Genomic DNA, 19,138 nt, shown 5'->3' with positions numbered 1-19,138 from the left:
CTCCAACCCGGCGCACCCCCCTCTCCCTCTCTGCAGGAAGCTGGACCGGCCACTGCCTGCAGGATCTACCTTAAAGGGTCCCGTTTGATGCTGCTGACGCCAGCCCAGCCCCGAACCGAGAAACTACCTGGTGATGCGATTTGTCGTTTTAATTTAACTTAATTTAATTTAAAAATAAATGCTGCATTGGTAAAGCTGCCAGTTGGAACCAGTGGGACAACCCAGCTTGCGTCTCCTGCTCCTGCCTGCCCGGTGGGCCTCGGGGCCCTAGGCCCCCCGCAGCAATAGGCCCGAGCTGTGTGCGCTGCTGCGGGTCCAGGCGGCAAGACGCCGAGGACTAGCAGGTGGGACACCATGGCTCCAGCCTGTTTTTACCCTTTTTTTTTTTTTTTTATCAAACACAGGAGAAACCACATGTCTGCACTTTGTCCAGCCCCAGGGATGGCCTTCGGCTCTGGGAACAGATGTGGGTCGGGAGCCACATGGCCAGAAAGGGCCCTTACTACCCAGTGGCCCTGGGATTGGCCTCCAGGGAGGCCGCAAAACTCAACTGCCTTAAAAAGGACCCTCAGCCTGTTGGGCCTCCCTCCCCCGCTGCTGGACTCAGGAGGGGGATGGGAGGGGTGGTGAGGGCCCCAGCAGTGCTGGGGCTGGGGGTCCTGGCAGGTGCATGAGCCTATTTCCGATGTTCTGATCATCAGTGGGACAGGGCCTCGCCTCCAATAAAGCTGTGTTCCCCTCACTCCACCGTGTGCTGGTCTGGAGCCAGGTGTTCCTGGGCTGGCCTGCCGCTGGGCGCCCCAGACCTGCTCTCTGTGGAAGTAGCTGATCTGGAGCTCCTGAGTCTGACAGTGACCTAACAAGCCTGCCTGTCCCCAAGGACCCTCAGGCATCTGTCCTGGCCTCCCCTGCCCCCAGGCCTCTCTCTCAGGCAGACCAAAGTGGCCTGCAGGGGGCAGGCGGGTGGTGGCGGTGGAGAGCGAGGCAGGCGCATGATTTGTTCTCTTTATAGACTGGTTCTAGGAGCGGGCCCTGGGGCTGGCCGGCCAGGGCCAGCGTGCAGAGGTCAGGCGGAAGTGGGCTATTTACAGACCCACCACGAGGGCTGTACCGTGGCTGGCCCTCGGCCAGGACTCTAAAGTAGGTCCGAGCGGGCGGGTGGGGTTCTCTGTACACGTGTGGGGGCAGGCGGGACCTCAATACTGTCAAGGGGGTCTGTAAACATGGCCGGGGGGCCCTGCCCACCCCTAGTGGTCTAGACCAACAACACAGCAGAGTGGTCAGGCATCGGACAGGCAGCCCTGGATCTGGTCCACCCACTGCTGGGCCGTCGGCACATCCTGGGCACAGAAGTAGTAGATGCGACGCGTGGTCTTGACCTGGGGACAAAGGGGAGCTGACACGGGCACACACCGGCTACACACACACACACACACACACACACCCCCGCACCCGCGGGCACTCACATCAAAGAAGGCCTTTTCGTCCACAGTCTTGGGGGCTCCCATGGTGGGCGTGCCTGGCACCACTGCCTCCACTTCAGCCAGGTCAATGACGCCTTTGGACTCGGTGTCCACTCGGTGGTCATAGTAGCGCAGCTGTGGGGACAGGGGTTAGAAGGGCCTCTGTCCCCAGCTGCCCCCCAATCCCTGCCACTCACCTGGTGCTTGGTCTTATCCAGCACGAACCAGCGGGCCTTCCAAGGTTTCATGAAGGCCCCCTTCTTGTAGAGGGTGCCCTCATAGGACCTGCGAGGAGAGGCATGGCCACTGTGAATCCTGACCCCGCCACTACCGCCCTGCACCACACCACTCTAGCCTGAGTAGGCCCCGCACCTGTTCTCACTCTCGGCCGTCTGGAACTGGCTGTACAAGGTGCTGGTACTGCGGCGGGCGGCCTGGCGGGAGCCAGATGCCGTGGAGCCGCTGCTCTGGTCACTGTCCAGGCTGAGGCTCAAGGTGGAGCCCACGGGCCCCTCCTGCAGGTACACACCCAGCGAGCGGCGGTGCTGGGGCACACTGGACACCAGCAAGGAGCTGAGGGTTCCCTGGGGTGCGGCAGGAGAGACGTGTCAGGGTGAGACATCCTCGCCCGGCCACCACCGATCCACCCAGCCCCACACCCTGAGTCTCACTCACTCGGCCTTTGGGCCGGCCCTCGAGGCGCTGTGAGGCCTTCACCCTGTCCCACGTGTCTTTCCAGCGCTCGGCAGGCCGGCCCAGCTCTGTCTCCAGCCTCTGCAGCTCCTGAGAGGGAGAGAGACTGGTTAGGGATGGCCAAGCCGGGGAGGGACACTGCAGCTTCACCCCACCAGGAGGTGCCAAAGGCTCAGGAAGTGCTAGGGAGCAGCGAGGGCACCTGGGCCCGGCTTGGGCCTGACAGTCTTCTCTAAGCACTGCCAGGAGACCCAAAACCTCAAGCCAGGAAGCCTCCACCTCAGGTGGATGTGTCGCTGCGTGGAAACCATCAGTGAGGCACTGGCTTGCCCTGTCAGTGGCCGTCCTGTCAACCAGCTGCACACATGCTGTCTGAGGCACACGCACCTCCAGCAGGCGGGAGATGGCGTCAGGCTGGGCCCGGGGAAGGCTGTCGTAGCAGGGCCACACCACACGGCGCCGGCTCTGGGGGGCACCCCCGTCTGGCCGCTCTTCCTCAGGGGGCTCGGGGGGCCCCTGTGCCAGCTCCCAGTCGTAGGGGGGGCCCTCGGCCAGCGTCTCCTCCGTGTAGAAGTCCCACACCTTCAGGTTGGACACGTTGCTGTAGGGCCGCAGGACCTGGGGGGGGGGGCACGGTAGGCATGAGGCAGGCACAGGACACTGAGACCCAGGCTCACCGTTGCGGGGACTTACCTCCGTGTCCTCGGGCGCGTACAGGTAGTTGTAGAACATGGGCGTCTTCTTGCTCAGCCGTTCCACGTACTCCCACACGGACCGGCACGCCTGCTGGGCCCTGCGCTCCCCTTTCTCCTCGTAGAGCAGCCCTGAAGAGCCCGAGATGAGCAGCTGCCAGCCCGGCTCTACCCTGCCCAGATCCACCCCCCCACCCCCACCCAGATCCCAGCCCGCCCTGCCCACCCGCCCACCCACCCAGCTCTATGCGCTCGTAGTCCGAGTCAAGCAGGAAAGTCCGGAAGCGGCGGGACACGTGGTGGTAGCCGAGGAACTTGAGGTAGAACAGGCTGAACTCAAACTCCATGGGGAACTGTAGGTGCACCTGAAGGGTCAAGGGTCAGGGGTCAGGGGCTGGTCAAGAGAGGCCCCTCCATCGCCCCTCAGCCAGCACCCACCCCCTGGCCACCTGGTGCACGCAGTCCAGGAACTGCAGGAAGACGGGTGTGAAGCCACTGCCCTGCCCTGCCAGGGTGTGTGCGCCACGGTGGCTGAAACGGTGGCCAAAGGACAGCCACTCCTTCTCCACCAGTAGCCGGAAGCCTTCCAGGGTGCGGTAGTAGGGGTCGGACAGCAGCTGCACCAATGACACCACCTGCCGGCACCAGTAACATCATGGCTCAGGCCCTCTTTACCCCACCCCTGCATGCACCTGGCGGTGATGTCCCAGGCCCTCCTCACTGCATGCCTGCACAAACCTGCGTGGTGATGTCCCAGCCGTCTTCCAAGCTCACTAGCACAGATGAGCCGGAATCCAGGAGCTCAACCACTAGCACCGACACCTGCAGCAGCTTGTGGATCTGTGGGAGCACAGCCCTCAGCTCCTCATGCCAGCCCTCTGCTCCCCAAAGGTCAGCACCAGCAGGAGGGTCAGGCAGGGGCCCCAGGGCGAAGCTGTACCTGCACCAGCCACTCCGAGTCCTCGAGCGCTCGCAGGAAGGAGGCCGGGGCGAGGTCGGTGTTGGAGCAGCCGGGGACACAGGCCTTCAGCAGCTTCTTGAAGCTCGTCTTCACCTGCCGCGCCTCGAACACCTCGATGGGCACCAGCTCCCACTGCTGCAGGGGGTCTGGCCGCACGCCCTGCAGGCCCACAAGGTCAGCCCAGCCCAGCCCAGGTGCCCCTTCTGCCCCATCCCACCCCCCGCAAAACCACTCACCTTCAGCTGCGCCTTGTCCCCAATGATGTACAGGGCCGCTCGCTGGGGCCGCAGGAAGCCGGGGTCGGGTGGAGCCCCATTGACCTGAGGAGGTGCCAGCATGTCCCTGCCTGCCAGCCGCGAGCCCACGTCCACGCCGAGACCTGCGCTGCGCCCACTGGCCCGGACGCTGCCCCATTTGCCTGCAGAGAGAAGCCAGGGAAGGTGGCGACAGGGCCAGGCTCACATGCCTGGGTGGTGCCCATCAGTGCCGGGGGGCGGGACTCGGGGCTCAGGCTGTTAGTGCCAGGCAGGGGGCGTTAGTGCCCGCGCACTTGGGGGGCTGTCCCGGGCGGTCAGTACAGTACCTCGGGACGCAGTCCATCTAGAGGCCGAGGCCGCCATGGGGTGGGACAGCGTGGTGACCCTGGCTTGGGGACTGAGCACTGGGAACAGCAGAGAACAGGCTCAGACCTGGCCCGGCCTGCAGGGTGCCTAGCACTGGGTGAAGGGCAGGAGGAAGAAGAGGAGGAAGAGCAGGAGGTACACCATCCTCCAGGCCCAGAGCAGCTCCCAGCCTGGTGATGGGCTAGGAAAGGCCAAAGGAAGCAGCCCTGGGTCCTGAGGTCTCAGACAAGCATGGTTGCCCCCACCCAGGACACAACCCCAGGACTGGCCATCCAGTCCCTCTTGTCCCATCCACGAGTGAGAGGGACGCCCCTCCAGGTCCCAGGTGCCCAAGTGACAGGAGCAGATGCAGGGACCAATGAGCACCCACAGGGGTATCTCTGGGCACAAAGGCAGCATCAGGAGAGCCAGGAGCCTGGCAGAGCTGAAGACAGGTCTGTGCCAGGAGGGAGCAAGGGCACAGGGACAGGTTATACCTCGAAGGAGGAAGAGAAGAGGAATAGGGGGAGGAGGAGCAGGAAGAGGAGCAGGAGGGGTGGGGGAGGAAGAAGAGGGGAGGGAGGGAGAGAGAGAATACGAGCGCAAAGGAGCAGGGGCTCAGGAAGGGCAGTGAGGGTACCGTGAGCAGAGGCCAGACCAGCTCGGTGGTCAGCCAAGGAGTCGTTTTGGGCCACGTCAAACTCCTCCATCCCCTCCCCATCACCCACAGGACACAGGTGCAAGTGCAGCCTGCCCCACCCAAGAAGAGCCACCAGGGCAAAACACAAGTTTAAGCCCACCGGAGGTCTGGGTATAGAGGAAGCAAGATGGTGGACAGGCACGAGATGCGGCACATAGGCCAGGATGGGGGCCAGCGGCTGGGACTGCCCGGGAAGAGCAGGTCTGCAGGGTGGGAGCTGCAGCATGGTGGGTAGAAGAGGAAGGCGCATGCATGCACCCTTTGCCCAGTCACGAAGCACCCTCCCACCCAGGGCCCCTCGTGTCCCGAGGCGAGATCAGCTCTCCATGTCCTTGCAGTGACCCAACAGCCAGCCAGGCTGGCAAGGAGTGAGACAGTTCGAGACAGCAGTGATTGAGGATGGGGAGGGGACGGCACAGGCACAACCCAGGGCACTTGCCCGCCGCTGCTCTCACCGTGGCTGCCCATGTGGGCCGAGGAAAAGCCACTGAGCGTGCTGCGTCCGGAGGCGTCGGCAAAGCGCGGCATGGAGCCCACCACGGCCTGCAGGTACTTCTCCTGTTCCAGGCTGCTCGAGTCGGCTTGGGACTGTCCTGGGAGAAGAGGCAGTTGGGACGGGCGCCAGGCGCAGGGATGGGGGAGCGAGGCGAGCTCGTGGGCAGGCGTGGAGGCGGTACCTGGGGAAGGAGCATTCTGCGCCTTGAAGAGCCCCACCACGCCCTTGCTGTGCAGGCCTCCTGAGCGCAGCAGCACGGCCCTGGAGCGCCCGCTGCGCCAGCACACCACGGGGAAGCGGTTTTGCCGGTAGCAGCGTGACACTCGCTGCAGGGCGTTGTCCTGCACACTCTGTGGCACGATCAGCAGCCCCGGGTAGCTGGGAGAGGGCAGGGAGGCAGAGGCAGAGGTGTGAGGCGTGAGGGCCGGGGGCCACACCGAGGCTCCCGCCCGGCCTGATGGCACTCACCTGCGGCAGATGGCGTACATGCGGTTCACCGGGGAGATGCGGAAGGGCTCGGACTTGGCGCGGCTCAGGCTACTGCTGAGCGTGCCCAGCCCCAGGCGCTGGTAGTCCCGGCAGCAGGCACGCTCCACGAGGCTGCTCATGGTCATGCGGTCCGAGGGCTTGAGTGCCGAGGCCGGGGTCAGCGTGCTGGGCTCCAGCTCCTCCGACACTGGCGAAGGTGGCACTGGCCTGTCACCTGGGCCGCCCCAGTCGGCACGAACAGTCCCACGTCTCACGTCCCAGGCAGCCCTGGCACCCACCTGAGATCTCATCCTCGAGGTCTTCAGGCGGCGGCTGGCCCCGCTGCTCCCAGCCCGGGGGACTGTACTTCTTGCGGTTGCCATAGTGACGCCCCATGGTCTTCTTGGCATTTTTCATGAGGTTCCGGGAGAAGGTCCTAGGCATGGGCAGAAGGTGAGTGGATGGGTAGCCTGGGACGTGGAGCTGGGACAGGAGGGAAGTGGTCAGGGGCGGGGCCAGTGGCGGATGAGCGCACCTGAGCGAAGGCCCCTTGTCCTTGGCCATGCGGGATGACCGGCCTGGCGTGTGGGCAGAGCCAAGTGTGAGCGCAAACGTGCCCCGCACATCAGCCGGGTAACGTAGTTTATGCAGCTGCTTGCGGAAGAGCTCCGCGCTGTCTGAGCCCACCTCCTCGTCGAAGGCCATCCGCAGCAGCTGTGCAAAAGGGGCTTCAGGCACCACTCACTGCGCTGGGAAGTCCCGTGCCTGCCCCTGCGTCAGAGGCACCCATAACCCCGCCAGGGCCTTACCTGGAAGGTGCAGGAACGCAACTGGAGTCCGTCCTGCAGGAGCTGGTCCATGGGGGTCTGGACGCTGATGCGCTTCTCCTTGGTCAGCGCAGCCACGGGGAAGGAGCGGACCACCACCTGCTCCCCAACTTGGGGTGGGGTGAGGTGGTCAGGGGACAGCAGAGACTGGGCCAGGGCCAGGGCTGTGGGGACGTGGGGCAGGGCTCACCCAGAGGGTCGGTGGGCATCCCCGTGAAGATGACACGGTAGGTAGTGAGGAACACGGCCCCCTCGGCGGGCAGCAAGGCAGGGCCCCCGCCACTGCCCCCAGTGGCCTGCTCCCGCCCGTCCGGCAGCAGACAGACACGCAGGCCATCCAGCACACACTCCTCCCCGGGCAGCAGGCGGGGCCGCAGCAGCTTGGGCTGTGGGGACCAAGCAAATCAGACTACGTGGGGCCAGGCAAGGTCTGACCTCGAGGGACCAACCCGCCCACAGCGCTGACGGCCCCTGACCTTCTGGATGGGCGGCAGCCGCCTACTCTCTCGGTAGACAGCCTCCAGCGTCTCGATGTGCATCTGCACGATGTCTGGGACGAGACAGGTAGGCGGTCCTTATAACCGAGCCCGCCAGCCTGAGAGCGAGGGGTCTCCTCTGCCCAGCCCAGACCCCCTACCTGGCACCATGACATGCAGCCCCTTGAGGTGGTCGCTGGTGACGCCACTCTCCGTGCAGACCTTGTCCACGAAGCGGTTGATGAAACGAACCACAGTGCCTGCCACGTCACAGGCCTCTGCATCCTCGAAGCCGCTCTCTGTGTCGTAGCTGTCGGCAACGCTGCCCGCCATGCTGGGTGGGAGGGGGGAGTGGGCACAGGCCCGTGGCCCGGGACCCCCCCAAGTCTGCCCGACCCACTGGTGACCAGGTCCAGGCCCACCACCTCTTGGAGACCAGGCTCACACTCACACTCACTCACACACACACACACACAACCTGTTAACCTGTCAGTCACTAGGTTCCCACCTGTTGGTGACCAGCTGTCCCATCTTTCAGTGACTGTCTCACACCTGTTGATCCCCCACGTGTTGATGACCACCCACCTGTGACGACCTCCCCACTTGCTGGTGTCCGTCCTCCCCACCTGTCAGGGACTGTCCCACCTGTGACGACCGATTCAACCCCCACCTGTTGGTGACCAGGCTGTTGCTGGCACTCTCCAGCTCGCCCAGGCCGGCACGCTCACGCAGCAGGCGGCTCTTGCTGCTGTCCAGGGGCAGCAGCAGGTAGCTCATGCGGTTGGCATAATGGATGGCCTGGCTGAAAACGGTGCTCTCCTCCTTCTGCACCAGCTCCTGCTGCTTCTCCCGGCTCAGCGTTGGCCACAGGCGCCGCTGCTCCGACGCCACATCCAGGGCCGAGCGGCCCTCCTCCGGCGGCGCCTCCCCGCCCTGGAGAGCCCAGGGTCAGCGCGGCCAAGACCCCCCTCGGGCTCCTGGCCCCGGCTGTCCTCCCACACACACCTGGGATGGCTCTTGGTCCTCGGCGGGCTCCAGGTAGAGGGCCCGGATGTAAGTCTGCACGTCTCCATAGAACATGGCCTCCCAGAACTGCGGCGTGCTCCACACCACGTGCTCCTGCACGCAGCTGTATGCAAACTGCGTCACACCGGGGCTCAGCTTCTGCAAGGCCGGGGTGGCAGGAGAGGGTCACCGGGTGGTCGGCCAGGATAGGGGGGCCCCCTCAGGCTACGGGCACTCACCCGGCAGAAGGCGGTGACCAGGGGCAGCAGTGCTGCCGCAATGCCATGTTCGTCCAGTGAGGTGCAGTCCTGTGGGGGTCAGTGCTGCTCAGAGCACTGGTGTGTGCGCTCCACGTGGGCTCACACCCAGGCATGTTCATGTCCACACGTGCACACTGCCCACGCTACACGTAAATCTCTCCCCAAGACACAAGCACACATGCCACGTACTCACAAACTCACAAGTGTGCACGCAGCCTCCATCCCACTTCCATCCTAGGATGCACTCGCACGCAACACACCCCACCGTAGACGGGATCCCTCGGGGACGTGGCGGCCCCCACTCCCGGGTCCAGCACACAAGCCCACCTGCAAGCAGCAGTTCATCATGCGAACCACGAAGTCAAATTGCTGGTGGTCCAGCACGGCCCGGTTCTGCTGAACATGGAGGTGCAGCTCCTGGGTCAGGCAGCGGCGGGCGGCACGCCCCTTCAGGGCTCGCAGCACAGCTGGGAGCAGCTGAGGACGGAGACCGAGACACGGGCTGAAGCTGCAGCTTCCACCAGGACACACTGCCCAGAGGCTCACACTCTAGCAGTGGTCCCGAGGGCCACATCATTGTGTTTATTCCCGTTTTGTTTCTTCGCTTCAAAATAAAAGATATATGCAGTGTGCATAGGAATTTATTCATAGTTCTTTTTTTTTTTTTTACTATAGTCCAGCCCTCCAGTGGTCTGAGGAACAATGAACTGGCCCCCTATTTAAGAAGTCTGAGGACCACTGCTCTGGAGGGGCGGCGGCTGGCCCAAAGCAGGAGGTGCTCATTGTGAGACGGGCCACAGGGATCCAGGCACAGAGCAAAGGGGCCCCAGGGGGTCCGAGCTTCCCCTCCAGGGAGGAGCACGGGCACCCCACCCTGAGCTGGCCCTGGTGCTGTGCCCACCTTTTTGGCCTCCAGCATCTTCCCCTCGAACACGTAGGAGATGCAGTTGCGAACCACCTCCAGCCGGCGGGCACTATTGCCGTGGAGGCCGCTGCTCCGCTCCAGGATGGCAGCTGGGGAGCAGAGAGCGTGCTCACTTCCGCACATTCGCCTCTGCACTCCCCTCCAAAGGATCGCCTGATCCTGCTCACCCCAAACACTCACTTCTTGAAGCTCCCCTCCACACCCACTTCCATAACCTCACCACACGTTTGTTCGCCTCCCTCCCACCTCACCTCTACACGGCCCGGGGATGCCCAGGCGCCCGCCCACCTACTGCCCACTCCCACCACACACTCATGGGGGGTCCAGACGGCACAGTGGTCCTCTTCTCAGCCCTCACAGCGGGGGGCGCGCCTTGCATCTTGGCTGCGGCCTGGTCCACGATCCACTGAACGGTGCCTTCGTCCAGGCGGGGGAACGGCCGGGGCGTACGCCGCAGGTGGCTGGCCTCACCCGGCCGCTGCACCTTGTGCATAGCCACGGCAGGGTACGGGTTCTCCTGCAGGCAGAGGGCAATTGGGTTAGCCGAGTGTGGTCAGGCGGACGGGTAGGCAGGCAAGCGGCGAGGGCACAACTCAGGGCAAGCCCAGGCCCCACGTACGTTCTTGTACAGCTGCTCTGCCAGCTCCCGGACATGGCGCAGGACGCGCTGCGGGTGCTGCTCATCCGCCCTCATCCGGGCCACCTCGTGGGCCACCAGCTGTGCAGGAGAGTCAGGAGGATGGGAGGATGGCAGGAGGGGAGCGAGGGGAGGCCCAGGCCACCCACAGGACAGCCCACCCATACCTCATCGAACAGGTCCGTGGGGCGGTAGGGGACCCCACGCTCTGAGACAAAGCCGGCGAAGGCCATGCCCTCCAGCACCTTCATCAGGAAGTCGTCCTCCACCAGCCCGCGCTGGCCCAGGAAGGCTGCCTGGGGGAATGGGGTCAACCCCAAAGCCGGGCCCCACCCCCCCCACCCCCCCACCCCACCCCCCCCCCACCCCCCCCACCCCCGCTCACTCACCCACCCACCTACCCGGGCCACCCAGGCACCTTGTGGAAGCGGATGACGGGCTCAGGATGGATCCGCACCATGTGCAGGCACCAACGGTAACCCTGCAGCAGTTGTGCAAAGAGCCGCAGAAAGACGGCACGCAACTCCTTGTCCTGAGGCAGAGGCCACAGCCAGGGCGGGTGAGCGCAGGCGCGCCAGGCTCTGCCCGCTCACAGGCGCCTGTCCCCGCCCCAACAGGCTCCCAGCTCCACCCGCCTTGGGCTCTGTGGCCCCAGGAGCATCACCTGCATCTTCAGGGAGGATGTAGTGGTGGAGGGTGGAGGGAAGGCCAGGTCAGCCAGCTCCAGCTCAGGGTCCAGGACCTGTGTGTGGAAGCCGGGAGCAGGTAAGCCGCACGTGACCTGGGCTCAGGGCTGCACACTGCGCCACCCCTCAGCCCCGCCCACGCACCATGCTCAGGATGTTGTGTGTCTGGCTCTGCAGCGGCTCTGGCAGCGGTGGTACGTGCACGCACTCGGGGACAGTCACTGTGCCCCCATCAAGATCAGCCACGATCACGTCCAGCTGCATGTGACAGACAGGGGAGCTCGGGTCGGCCCAGGCACGGTGGCGCAAGCTAGACCACGGGGAGCCTGGCCTGGCCCCTCACCAGCTCCTGGGTCTCCGCCTGGAAGGCGGCATTGACGCCAATGATGAAGGGGGTGGGTGTGCTGAGGACCTCCAGGAGCTGCGCGGGCAGGATGGGCACGTAGGTGAAGCTGTAACAGAAGAGACAGGGCCCTGAGCAGGGGCCCGGGCCGGAGGGCACCGGCATCTGGGCAGGGAGGCAGGGATTGGGGAGGCACCTGTATCTGAGCGGGAAGAGCAGGGCCAGCAGGCCTCGGCAGGCATCTGAAAGACGCTGGTAGCTCCGAGACAAGAAGAGCACCTTATGCTCCGTGAGGGCAGCGCAGAACAGAGACAGCACATTGGTGATGCCTGTGGGGAGCACAGGGTTGGGAGCCAGAAGCACAGGTCCCCTGTGAGGTTATCCCTCCCCCAATACCCTCCATTAACATCGCCTGGAAGGGGTCTTCGTTTTGGAATGAAGAATAAAGGTGTTGGCTGGGGGGGAAGGCAAGGCAGCTAGGAAGCACGGAGCAGCTGAAAGGGAGACAGAGAGCTCCTGAGAGAAAGAGGCAGAGAGCCAGAGAAGAAGCAGAGAAGTGGATGCTTGGAAAAGGCTTAGCATAAAAGCCATAGGAGCAAATGCACATGGCAGTTAGGGCTGTGAAATAAAACTGGCTGACTCCTGAAAAAAATGTTTTTGGTGTTTTTCTTTGGGGGGGGTCACACCAGCAGTGCTCAGGGGTCACTCCTGACTCTGCACTTAGAAATCACTTCTGGCTGGCTTGGGGGATCTTATGGGATTCTGGGAGATCGAACCAAGATCTGTGCTAGATCGGCCACGTGCAAGGCTAACACCCTAAGACTGTATATTTTATATTAATACAACTGTCCCCCAGCACCAGGCCAGAGGGTCCCGGGAGCTCAGGCCTTCCTTCCCACAAGGACCCTTCTGGGGTCAACCAGGCCTCACCCAGCTGGTGGAAGAGCAGGGCGACGCTGCAGCGGCTGACGGGCAGTGAATCGACCAGGGGCGTCTGGATGACCTGGCGGTCCCCGGCGCCCAGGGAGATGGTCCTCTGCGGGGAGAGAAGGACAGTGCTCACAGAGCTGGCTCCCGCGGGTGCAGAGCTGGGGACCTGAGGTGGGCCTGCAGGGCTGCCCTGCAGAGAATGCAGCCTTCAGAGGGGCGGGGGCAGCGCAGGGTGGGGGAGCAGAAGAAACAAAGAATCCGTACCGCGCCGTCCTCAACAGACGTCGGCTGCACAGGACAGACGCAGAGAGACAGGTTAGACACGGCACGGACACGCACATACACGCGCACACGAACACACGCAGGACACCACAGAGCAGGCGGAACATGGGAGGGCGCGGGAGCCGCTGGCCCCGAGACCCACCTGTGAGCCGCCTGCCAGCGGGATGGTGCAGGTGAGCAGGTTCCCGACCACATTCTCCAGACCCACACTCAGGCCCTCCACGTGGATGGTGTAGATGAGGCCCAGGCTGTTCTGTAGGGACAAAGACTGGGCCATGGACACAGGCTCATGCCTGCCGGCCTCCACCTGGCCTGGCCCAGCCTGGCCATCCACCTCACCCTGAACACTTCCGTGTGGTCCAGTCGGGACACCAGCACCAGTGTCTTCGGGGCGAACAGCTGGCTGGGTGAGCCCAGGGCCGGGGGTGAGGGCTGTGATGGGGCCCCCTCGTCCTCGTCCCTCTCGGCAGCATTCACAGGTGACCCTGTTTCCTGCGGACAGAGCCCAGTGCCCATCTCACATGTGCTCAGCGGCCAGGCAGGGCTGGGGCAGGTCGGGCAGCACAGAGAGCCCCACTGACCAGCCCCACTGACCAGCGTGAGCTCTGCAGGCTCCCAGAAGGTCAGGCAGGCGCAGTAGTGACGCTCCGAGTTGATGTCGGTAAGGACGGCCACGAAGAAGGTTGGTGGGTTCTTCTCAGAGCAGAGCTGCCACCCGCTGGGCTGGCAGAACTACTCGGAGGGGAGGGCGGAGAGGACAGCCCAGACTCAGTGCTAGGGATCCGCCCGGCAGGGAGAGAGGAAAGGGCAGCAGGCCGGATCCTGTCCCCCACACCTGCACCCAGCACGCCACCCAGGTACCTGGTGTCCCACTCACCAGCTCGATGCCCTGGGGAAAGGGGTTGTCCTCCCAGTCCTTCTCCGGGAAGCGCTGCAGGATCTGCCCCTGGCCTTCCCCGCTCCCTGGGGACAGGCAGAGTCAGGACAGGGACCCAGGGCAGAGACAAACGACCAGGGACATGGTCCCTTCTTGTGCAGAGCCAGACCGAAGGGTCCCTCCGTGTGTGCGGCACTAGGGGATGGGGGCCCTGAGGGAGCAGTGTCCACCTGTCACTGGGCAGAGGCACCGCAGGGTCCATGTAGCTCAGGCCAGACACGGTGCCAAGCACAGATCTGTGCGCCCTAGAGATCCCTCCAAGGCCCCTTGGGCCCTGTCAGGATCAGGCGGAGAGCCAAGTCATGACACCCACTCAGGGCAGTGCCAGGGTGTGGGTCTTGCCTGCTCCCTCCCACACGGCAGGACCCGGAAGCTGCCTCAGCCCAGTATCACGTGAGCATAGCATCCATCACCCAGGATGCGTGGTCCACTGGACACCACACATGTGCCACAGGGGATACATCCCCCAGGACACACCGCAACACACACATACCATGCAGGACATGTACCCCACACACATCACATGGGATATGCACCATGGGACACGCACCATAGGACATGTATCACATGGGACACGTACATGACACATGCATCAGACATGGAACATGTATCACATACAGAACAGGCACCACACACAGGATCACACCATACATGGGATGCACACCACACACCAGCACACAGAGAACATGCACCACACAGAGGGTGCACGCACATTATGCACAACACACACTCCACACACGTGCTAACTGCACATGGGAAGAGCAAGACATAGCAGGGGCCCTTCTGGACGACTCGATGCCACCCCCGTGTAGCCAGCCCAGTGCCCCTGTGCCCGGAAAGCGCCAGGTTCTGGCTGGGGCACCCAGTCCAACCTCGGCTTCCTGTCCCACACGGGGCACAGGTGGGCGCCACGCGACAGAGCCACGCAGAGCCCTGCGCGCCCCCAGAGGCCCCCCGGGATGCTCGATTCAGGCCCCGAGCAGGGCTCCTCTGCTCTCCAGTGGGCTGAAGGGAGGCAGGAGGGGGCCCTGTTCCACGGGCAACGTCCACAGGAAGCAACAGTCTGCACGGGGACCCCGGCCCATCCCACCGGCCATGCGCCCAGCTCCAGGCTGCCACCTCCACTGCCCACTCACACCCTGGCAGCCAACTGGCTCTTCCACAGAAGCCCAGGCAGCTTCCGGCCCTCGCTGGGGCGACCACGGGCGGGCGCCCCTCCCCCAGGGGCAGCCGGGCCCTGACACTCCGGGGACGGCTTCCTCTCGCAGCCACAGCCCGCAGCAGCCGGCAGTGTGGGCTGCTCCAGAGCACACAGCGCCTTCTGTCAGCTGCGCGGTGACGCTTCGTCACCGTGCCACCGTGCCAGGCTCCGAGGCAAGGAGGGCAGCCCGGCCAGAGGCACCGGGGGCCTCGCCCGCCCACCTGCCCGCACCACCTCAGACCAGATCGATGCCCGGCCCCCTCCCCACGGCCTGGACTCCCGGGGTGGGGCGGGAGCCTGCTGAGGTCACCCCAACAGCCCCAACCTGCTTCGGGGAAGGCGGCAGCATCCTGGGTGGGGAGCGGAGCCGGGCCCAGGAATGTGGCTGTTCAGCAGGCCGCACCGGAGGGGAGGGAGCCGCCCCGCGACAGGGGTCCCCGGGACACTGGACGGCCCGGCAGGACCCGCAATGTCTCTCTCCTCCCTCCCTCGAGGAGGAGAGGGGGCAGCTGAGCGCCCTCGGACCGGCAGTGGGCACGTGGACACGGGGCCCCAAAGTCCCCGAGCAAAGGAGACTCCCACGGCGCCCTCGGGCCCAAGGGGGTCGCCCAGCCGAGAGCTCGGCCAGGCAGTGGCCAGACAAGACGTGCCACCTCCCCGCCTCTCCAGACTCCAGGGCCCGTCGCCCTGCTGTCACCCCGGGCTTGGGCACCCCGGGCCCTCCTCCCAGCTGAGGAGGACAAGACCCCCTTCCCGCCGGCCCCGGGAGCAGGGAACAGCGAGGCCCCCGAGGGTCCAGGCCCGCGCGCACCTCGGCACCCCTGCCCCGTCCGCCGCGCCCTCCGCCCGCGGCGGGCCCCCAGCCCGATCCCCCTTGTCGGGGCGGCGACGGCGGGCTCCGAGGGGCACACGGGGCGCCCCGCGAACGGGGGAGCCCGGCCCGGACGCGGCGACGCGTCGCCCCAGCGGGGCCGGCCGGGGCCAGGCTCGGGCCGGCGGGCCAGCGGGAGGCCCAGCGCGCCGGGCAGCGCCACGCCGCCCCGGCCCCGGCCCCGGCGCCGGCGCCCCGACCTGCCCGGCCCGCCCGCCGGCCGCCACTCACCGCGCGGGTGCGGCCCGAACGCCACCAGCACGAAGTAGTCCGCGAGCCGCGCCATGGCGAGAGGCGCGGGGCCCGGCGAGGACGCGGGCGGGCTCGGCGGCGCGGGGACGCGAGGGCGGCTCGCTCATGGCCCGGCCCCCGCCCCGGCCCGCGCCGCACCGACTGCCCGGGCCCGACCCGCCGCGGCCGCCACGGCCCACGCCGCCATCTTCCCAGCCAGCCGGCCCGCCCGCCGCGCGCCCGCCGCGCGCCTGCGCACGCTCGCCCCGCCCGGCGGGGCGGGGCCGGGGGCGGGCCTCCGATTGGGCGGCGGGCGCGGGCGCGGCTCGGGGGCGGGGCCGCGGCGCCTGCGCCTGCGCGGCGCGCTCGCCGGGGCCCCGCCCCCGAGGGAAATGACAGCGACGGCGGCCGCGGTGGGACAGCGGCAGGCGCGGCCGGGCCCGGCCGGGCCGGGCGGGGCGGTGGCCTCGCGGCATCGCGGGCCCCGGGGGTCTCGAGCGCGGGTTCCGGCTCGGAGTCTGGAGTCGCCTCGCCGGGAGCACCGGCCCTCCTCCCCAGAGGCTTCCACACCCAGCGCGGGCCTGGCCCGGCTTCCTAGGCTGAGGACAGACCTTGTCGGGGGGCTGACACCCGGCTGCTGACCCGAGCCCACCCGAGCTGGGCTCCCCAGGCACAGGGGGACCTCCCCTGGGCGCCCACCCCCAGCGCTGGGTGGCAATGGGACCGTCCCCCAGTTCAGACTGGGGCAGCTCAGACAGGACCTGGAGGGACGCGGAATGCACAGGCGACCTGGTGGGGCGGCAGGAGCTGGGGCGGCTGCAAAAACCTGCCCAGGAAGGACCCCCCCCCCCCCGAGTGCTTCTGGGGAGAGTTGGAGTCTGGACCCACTCTCCAGCCAGGAGCACACCAGGTCCCACTCTCCCTGCGCGCCTATCAGGGGGATGCATCTCAGTGGGAGAGGGCCTGTGAGGCCCTGGGTTCCATCCCCGGCTCTATCCAAAAAAAATAATACGGGGGAACCTGAGCGTTGGCACACAGCTGATCCAGATTCGATCTCTGTCATCCCACATGGTCCCCTGAACACTGCCAAGAGTGACCCGAGCACAGCGCCAGGAGTGATTCCTGAGTGCAGAGGCGGGACTGACCCTTGAATAATGCCAGGTGTGGCACACACAAAAAAGGAGGGTGTGGGGCTGGAATCATTGCACGGTGGGAAAGATGTTTGCCTTGCACAAGGCCGACCTGGGTTCCATCTCCAGCATCCCATAGGGTCCCCCTGAGCACCACCGGATGTGGCATAAAAACAAAATCAATGGGTGTGGGTTACCCCCTGACTCCTGACTCGTCCCTGCCTTTTGCTGTGGTGGGATAGTGGCTAGCTAGACTGTAATGGGGACAATGACAAAATGCACTGCTGATGTTCTGGTACCATCCTGCCAATGACTCAGACTTTTTTTTTTTTTTTTTTTTTTTTTGGTTTTTCAGGCCACACCCGTTAGATGCTCAGTGGTTACTCCTGGCTATGCGCTCAGAAATTGCCCCTGGCTTGGGGGGACCCTATGGGACGCCGGGGGATCGAACCGTGGTCCTTTCCTTGGCTAGCGCTTGCAAGGCAGACACCTTACCTCTAGCGCCACCTCGCCGCCCCCTGACTCAGACTTTTGTCATTGTCCCCACCACAGTTAGCTAGCCAGCTCCTCCTGGCCTGCACCAGGAATGCAGAATGCCCTCTGGGACTCAGGACCCAGTCCCAGGTGACATGCCCATGGCCAGCCCAGGTATGTGAGCATTTCTGATTTTCTGTCCCCCACTGTGGAGCCTCCACAGATCATGCAGGAGCTGGACCAGGATCCACCACCTAGGCTGCTCCCTTATACACCCACCACCTCCTTCCACACAGCACAAGCTCTGTCTGTCACCCTCCCCACCTGCTGCTCAGCCTCTGTGTCCTCCACAGACAGACACAACCTTTGCCTCTCAACGTTTAGAGCCTCACCAACACCTCCCACCTTGAACATGCAAATAGGACCCTTGAAAGCTTTTGTCCAGCCAGTTCCTCTCTGTTTTTTCTGGCCCTGCAGAGGCTTGTTTAAAATCTCCCCAGGGGAGCCTGCACCAACCCTTGCAGCCTGGGTCAGTGCACAGAGGGACACTCTAATCCACTTTGGGGTCATTCTTTTGTGATTGTTTTCATTTGGGGGCTGCCCCAAGGGGTGTTAGTAATCAAATCTGGACCTCCCATACACAAAACAGTCCATTCCTGGCATTTTCATTTATTTTTTGTTTTGTTTTGTTTTTTTATCACACATGGTTCATGTGTGTCAGGGGTTACTCCTGACTCTGCTCTCAGGAATCACTACTAGCAGATTCAAGAGACTAGATGTGATGCCGGTGATCGAACCTGGGTCGGCCGCGTGCAATGGCCTTGCATGCTGTACTCTCTCTGCAGCCCCCATTCTCAGTATTTCTGTCAAATCTGCCATTGCTGCCAATCAACGGCTCCCTGATGAAATGAGATGAGCATGGACTGTGGACAGTCACGTGAAGGGCACCTCTGGTGTCTGAGACAAGGGCTGTGTCTGCATGCTGGGGTCTTGCCCAACAGGGTCTAGCACTATCTACCTTCATGCCATCTGGAAAGGGACCACAGGCTGGAGGCACAATTTGCTTTTTTTTTTTTTTTTTTTTTTGCGGGAGGGTTGAGGTCACACCTAGCAGTGCTCAGGGCTCACACCTGGCTCTGTGCTTGGGGGTCATTTCTTTCCTTTTCTTTTTTCTTTTCTATTTTTTTTGGGGGGTTACCCCCAGTGGCACTCAAGGGTTATTCCTCGCTCTGTGCTCAGAAATCACTCCTGGCAGGCTCAGGGGACCATATGGGATGCCAGGATTCAAACTACCATTTGTCCTGGGTCAGCTGTGTGCAAGCCTAATGCCCTACCGCTGTGCCATCTCTTCAGCCCCTTGGGGGTCATTTCTAATCCCCAGCAGTGCTTAGCAGACCACATGCCTTGCACCCAGGACCATGTTTCTTGTCCTATAGTGCAATGTTTTTGGGGGGTTTTTTTGGGGGGGGGTCACACCCAGTAGTGCTCAGGGGTTACTTCTGGCTCTGTACTCAGAAATCGCTTCTGGCAGGCTCGGGGACCATATGGGATGCTGGGATTCAAACCACCATACGTCCTGTGTTGGCCATGTGCAAGGCAAATACCTTACTGTTGTGCTATTGATCTGTACCCCCTCCCCAGTGCAATGTTGTGGAGAAGTGCAAGGGGCCTTTGTGGATGCCCCAATGCAGATAGGCTGGGTCCCAACAACAGGCTGGTCATTCATGCCAGCACACTTGTTCTTGGAAAGATGGTGCTGGCAGTCATGTGTGAGACAGATTGCAGGGAGATGTGGGGAGCCTAAGAGAAGCAGCTGAAAAATCCAGCCTCCCTGTGGCCCTCTGCCTG

At 64.1% G+C, this 19,138-nt stretch overlaps 2 protein-coding genes across 10 annotated transcripts in view; one reads left to right on the top strand and one right to left on the bottom strand.

Annotated features, from left to right (window-relative positions):
* PPP6R2 (protein phosphatase 6 regulatory subunit 2) overlaps positions 1-197 on the top strand; it is a 32,607-nt gene extending 32,410 nt beyond the window's left edge. For all 6 annotated transcript variants that reach the window (XM_049771547.1, XM_049771550.1, XM_049771549.1 and 3 more), the window contains one exon: positions 37-197. In XM_049771547.1, coding sequence (XP_049627504.1) covers positions 37-88 — 52 coding nt within the window. In that variant the 3' untranslated portion in view covers positions 89-197. The remainder of the gene's footprint in view (positions 1-36) is intronic.
* SBF1 (SET binding factor 1) lies at positions 135-15,846 on the bottom strand. 4 transcript variants are annotated; one of them, XM_049771531.1, is made up of 42 exons: positions 15,687-15,846; positions 13,324-13,409; positions 13,041-13,178; positions 12,786-12,938; positions 12,589-12,699; positions 12,429-12,452; positions 12,165-12,270; positions 11,431-11,563; positions 11,235-11,343; positions 11,036-11,149; positions 10,870-10,947; positions 10,624-10,737; positions 10,373-10,501; positions 10,188-10,286; positions 9,881-10,085; positions 9,545-9,657; positions 8,971-9,120; positions 8,623-8,691; positions 8,384-8,542; positions 8,049-8,311; positions 7,540-7,712; positions 7,379-7,452; positions 7,093-7,288; positions 6,885-7,012; positions 6,611-6,789; positions 6,375-6,511; positions 6,076-6,283; positions 5,789-5,985; positions 5,567-5,704; positions 4,393-4,470; positions 4,046-4,227; positions 3,789-3,968; positions 3,587-3,688; positions 3,298-3,483; positions 3,087-3,213; positions 2,850-2,980; positions 2,544-2,774; positions 2,139-2,246; positions 1,836-2,047; positions 1,661-1,748; positions 1,467-1,598; positions 135-1,379 (listed from the first exon to the last, which is right to left on the bottom strand). In XM_049771531.1, exons 1-42 carry the CDS (start codon positions 15,739-15,741, stop codon positions 1,281-1,283), a joined length of 5,694 nt encoding a protein of 1,897 aa, XP_049627488.1. In that variant the 5' UTR covers positions 15,742-15,846; the 3' UTR covers positions 135-1,280. The 4 variants fall into 4 exon arrangements, with proteins under 4 accessions (XP_049627488.1, XP_049627490.1, XP_049627489.1 ...); XM_049771533.1 differs by lacking the exon at positions 4,393-4,470; XM_049771532.1 differs by lacking the exon at positions 12,429-12,452.
* Positions 15,847-19,138: the final 3,292 nt, after the last annotated feature.

This window comes from Suncus etruscus, chromosome 4, assembly GCF_024139225.1.
Source record: "Suncus etruscus isolate mSunEtr1 chromosome 4, mSunEtr1.pri.cur, whole genome shotgun sequence".
Lineage (NCBI taxonomy): Eukaryota > Metazoa > Chordata > Mammalia > Eulipotyphla > Soricidae > Suncus > Suncus etruscus.
The sequence above is the reverse complement of the archived record's forward strand: the minus strand, read 5'-3'. Positions and strand labels throughout refer to the sequence as shown.

Excerpts from the sequence above, each read along its gene's own strand:
- SBF1 (XM_049771531.1), bottom strand. The coding sequence starts at position 15,741 with ATGGCGCGGCTCGCGGACTACTTCGTGCTGGTGGCGTTCGGGCCGCAC. Across the intron at positions 8,312-8,383 it reads AGGACCAAGAGCCATCCCAG|GGCGGGGAGGCGCCGCCGGA; the intron begins GTGTGTGTGGGA and ends TGGGCTCTCCAG. Across the intron at positions 3,214-3,297 it reads TCCTGGACTGCGTGCACCAG|GTGCACCTACAGTTCCCCAT; the intron begins GTGGCCAGGGGG and ends TTGACCCTTCAG.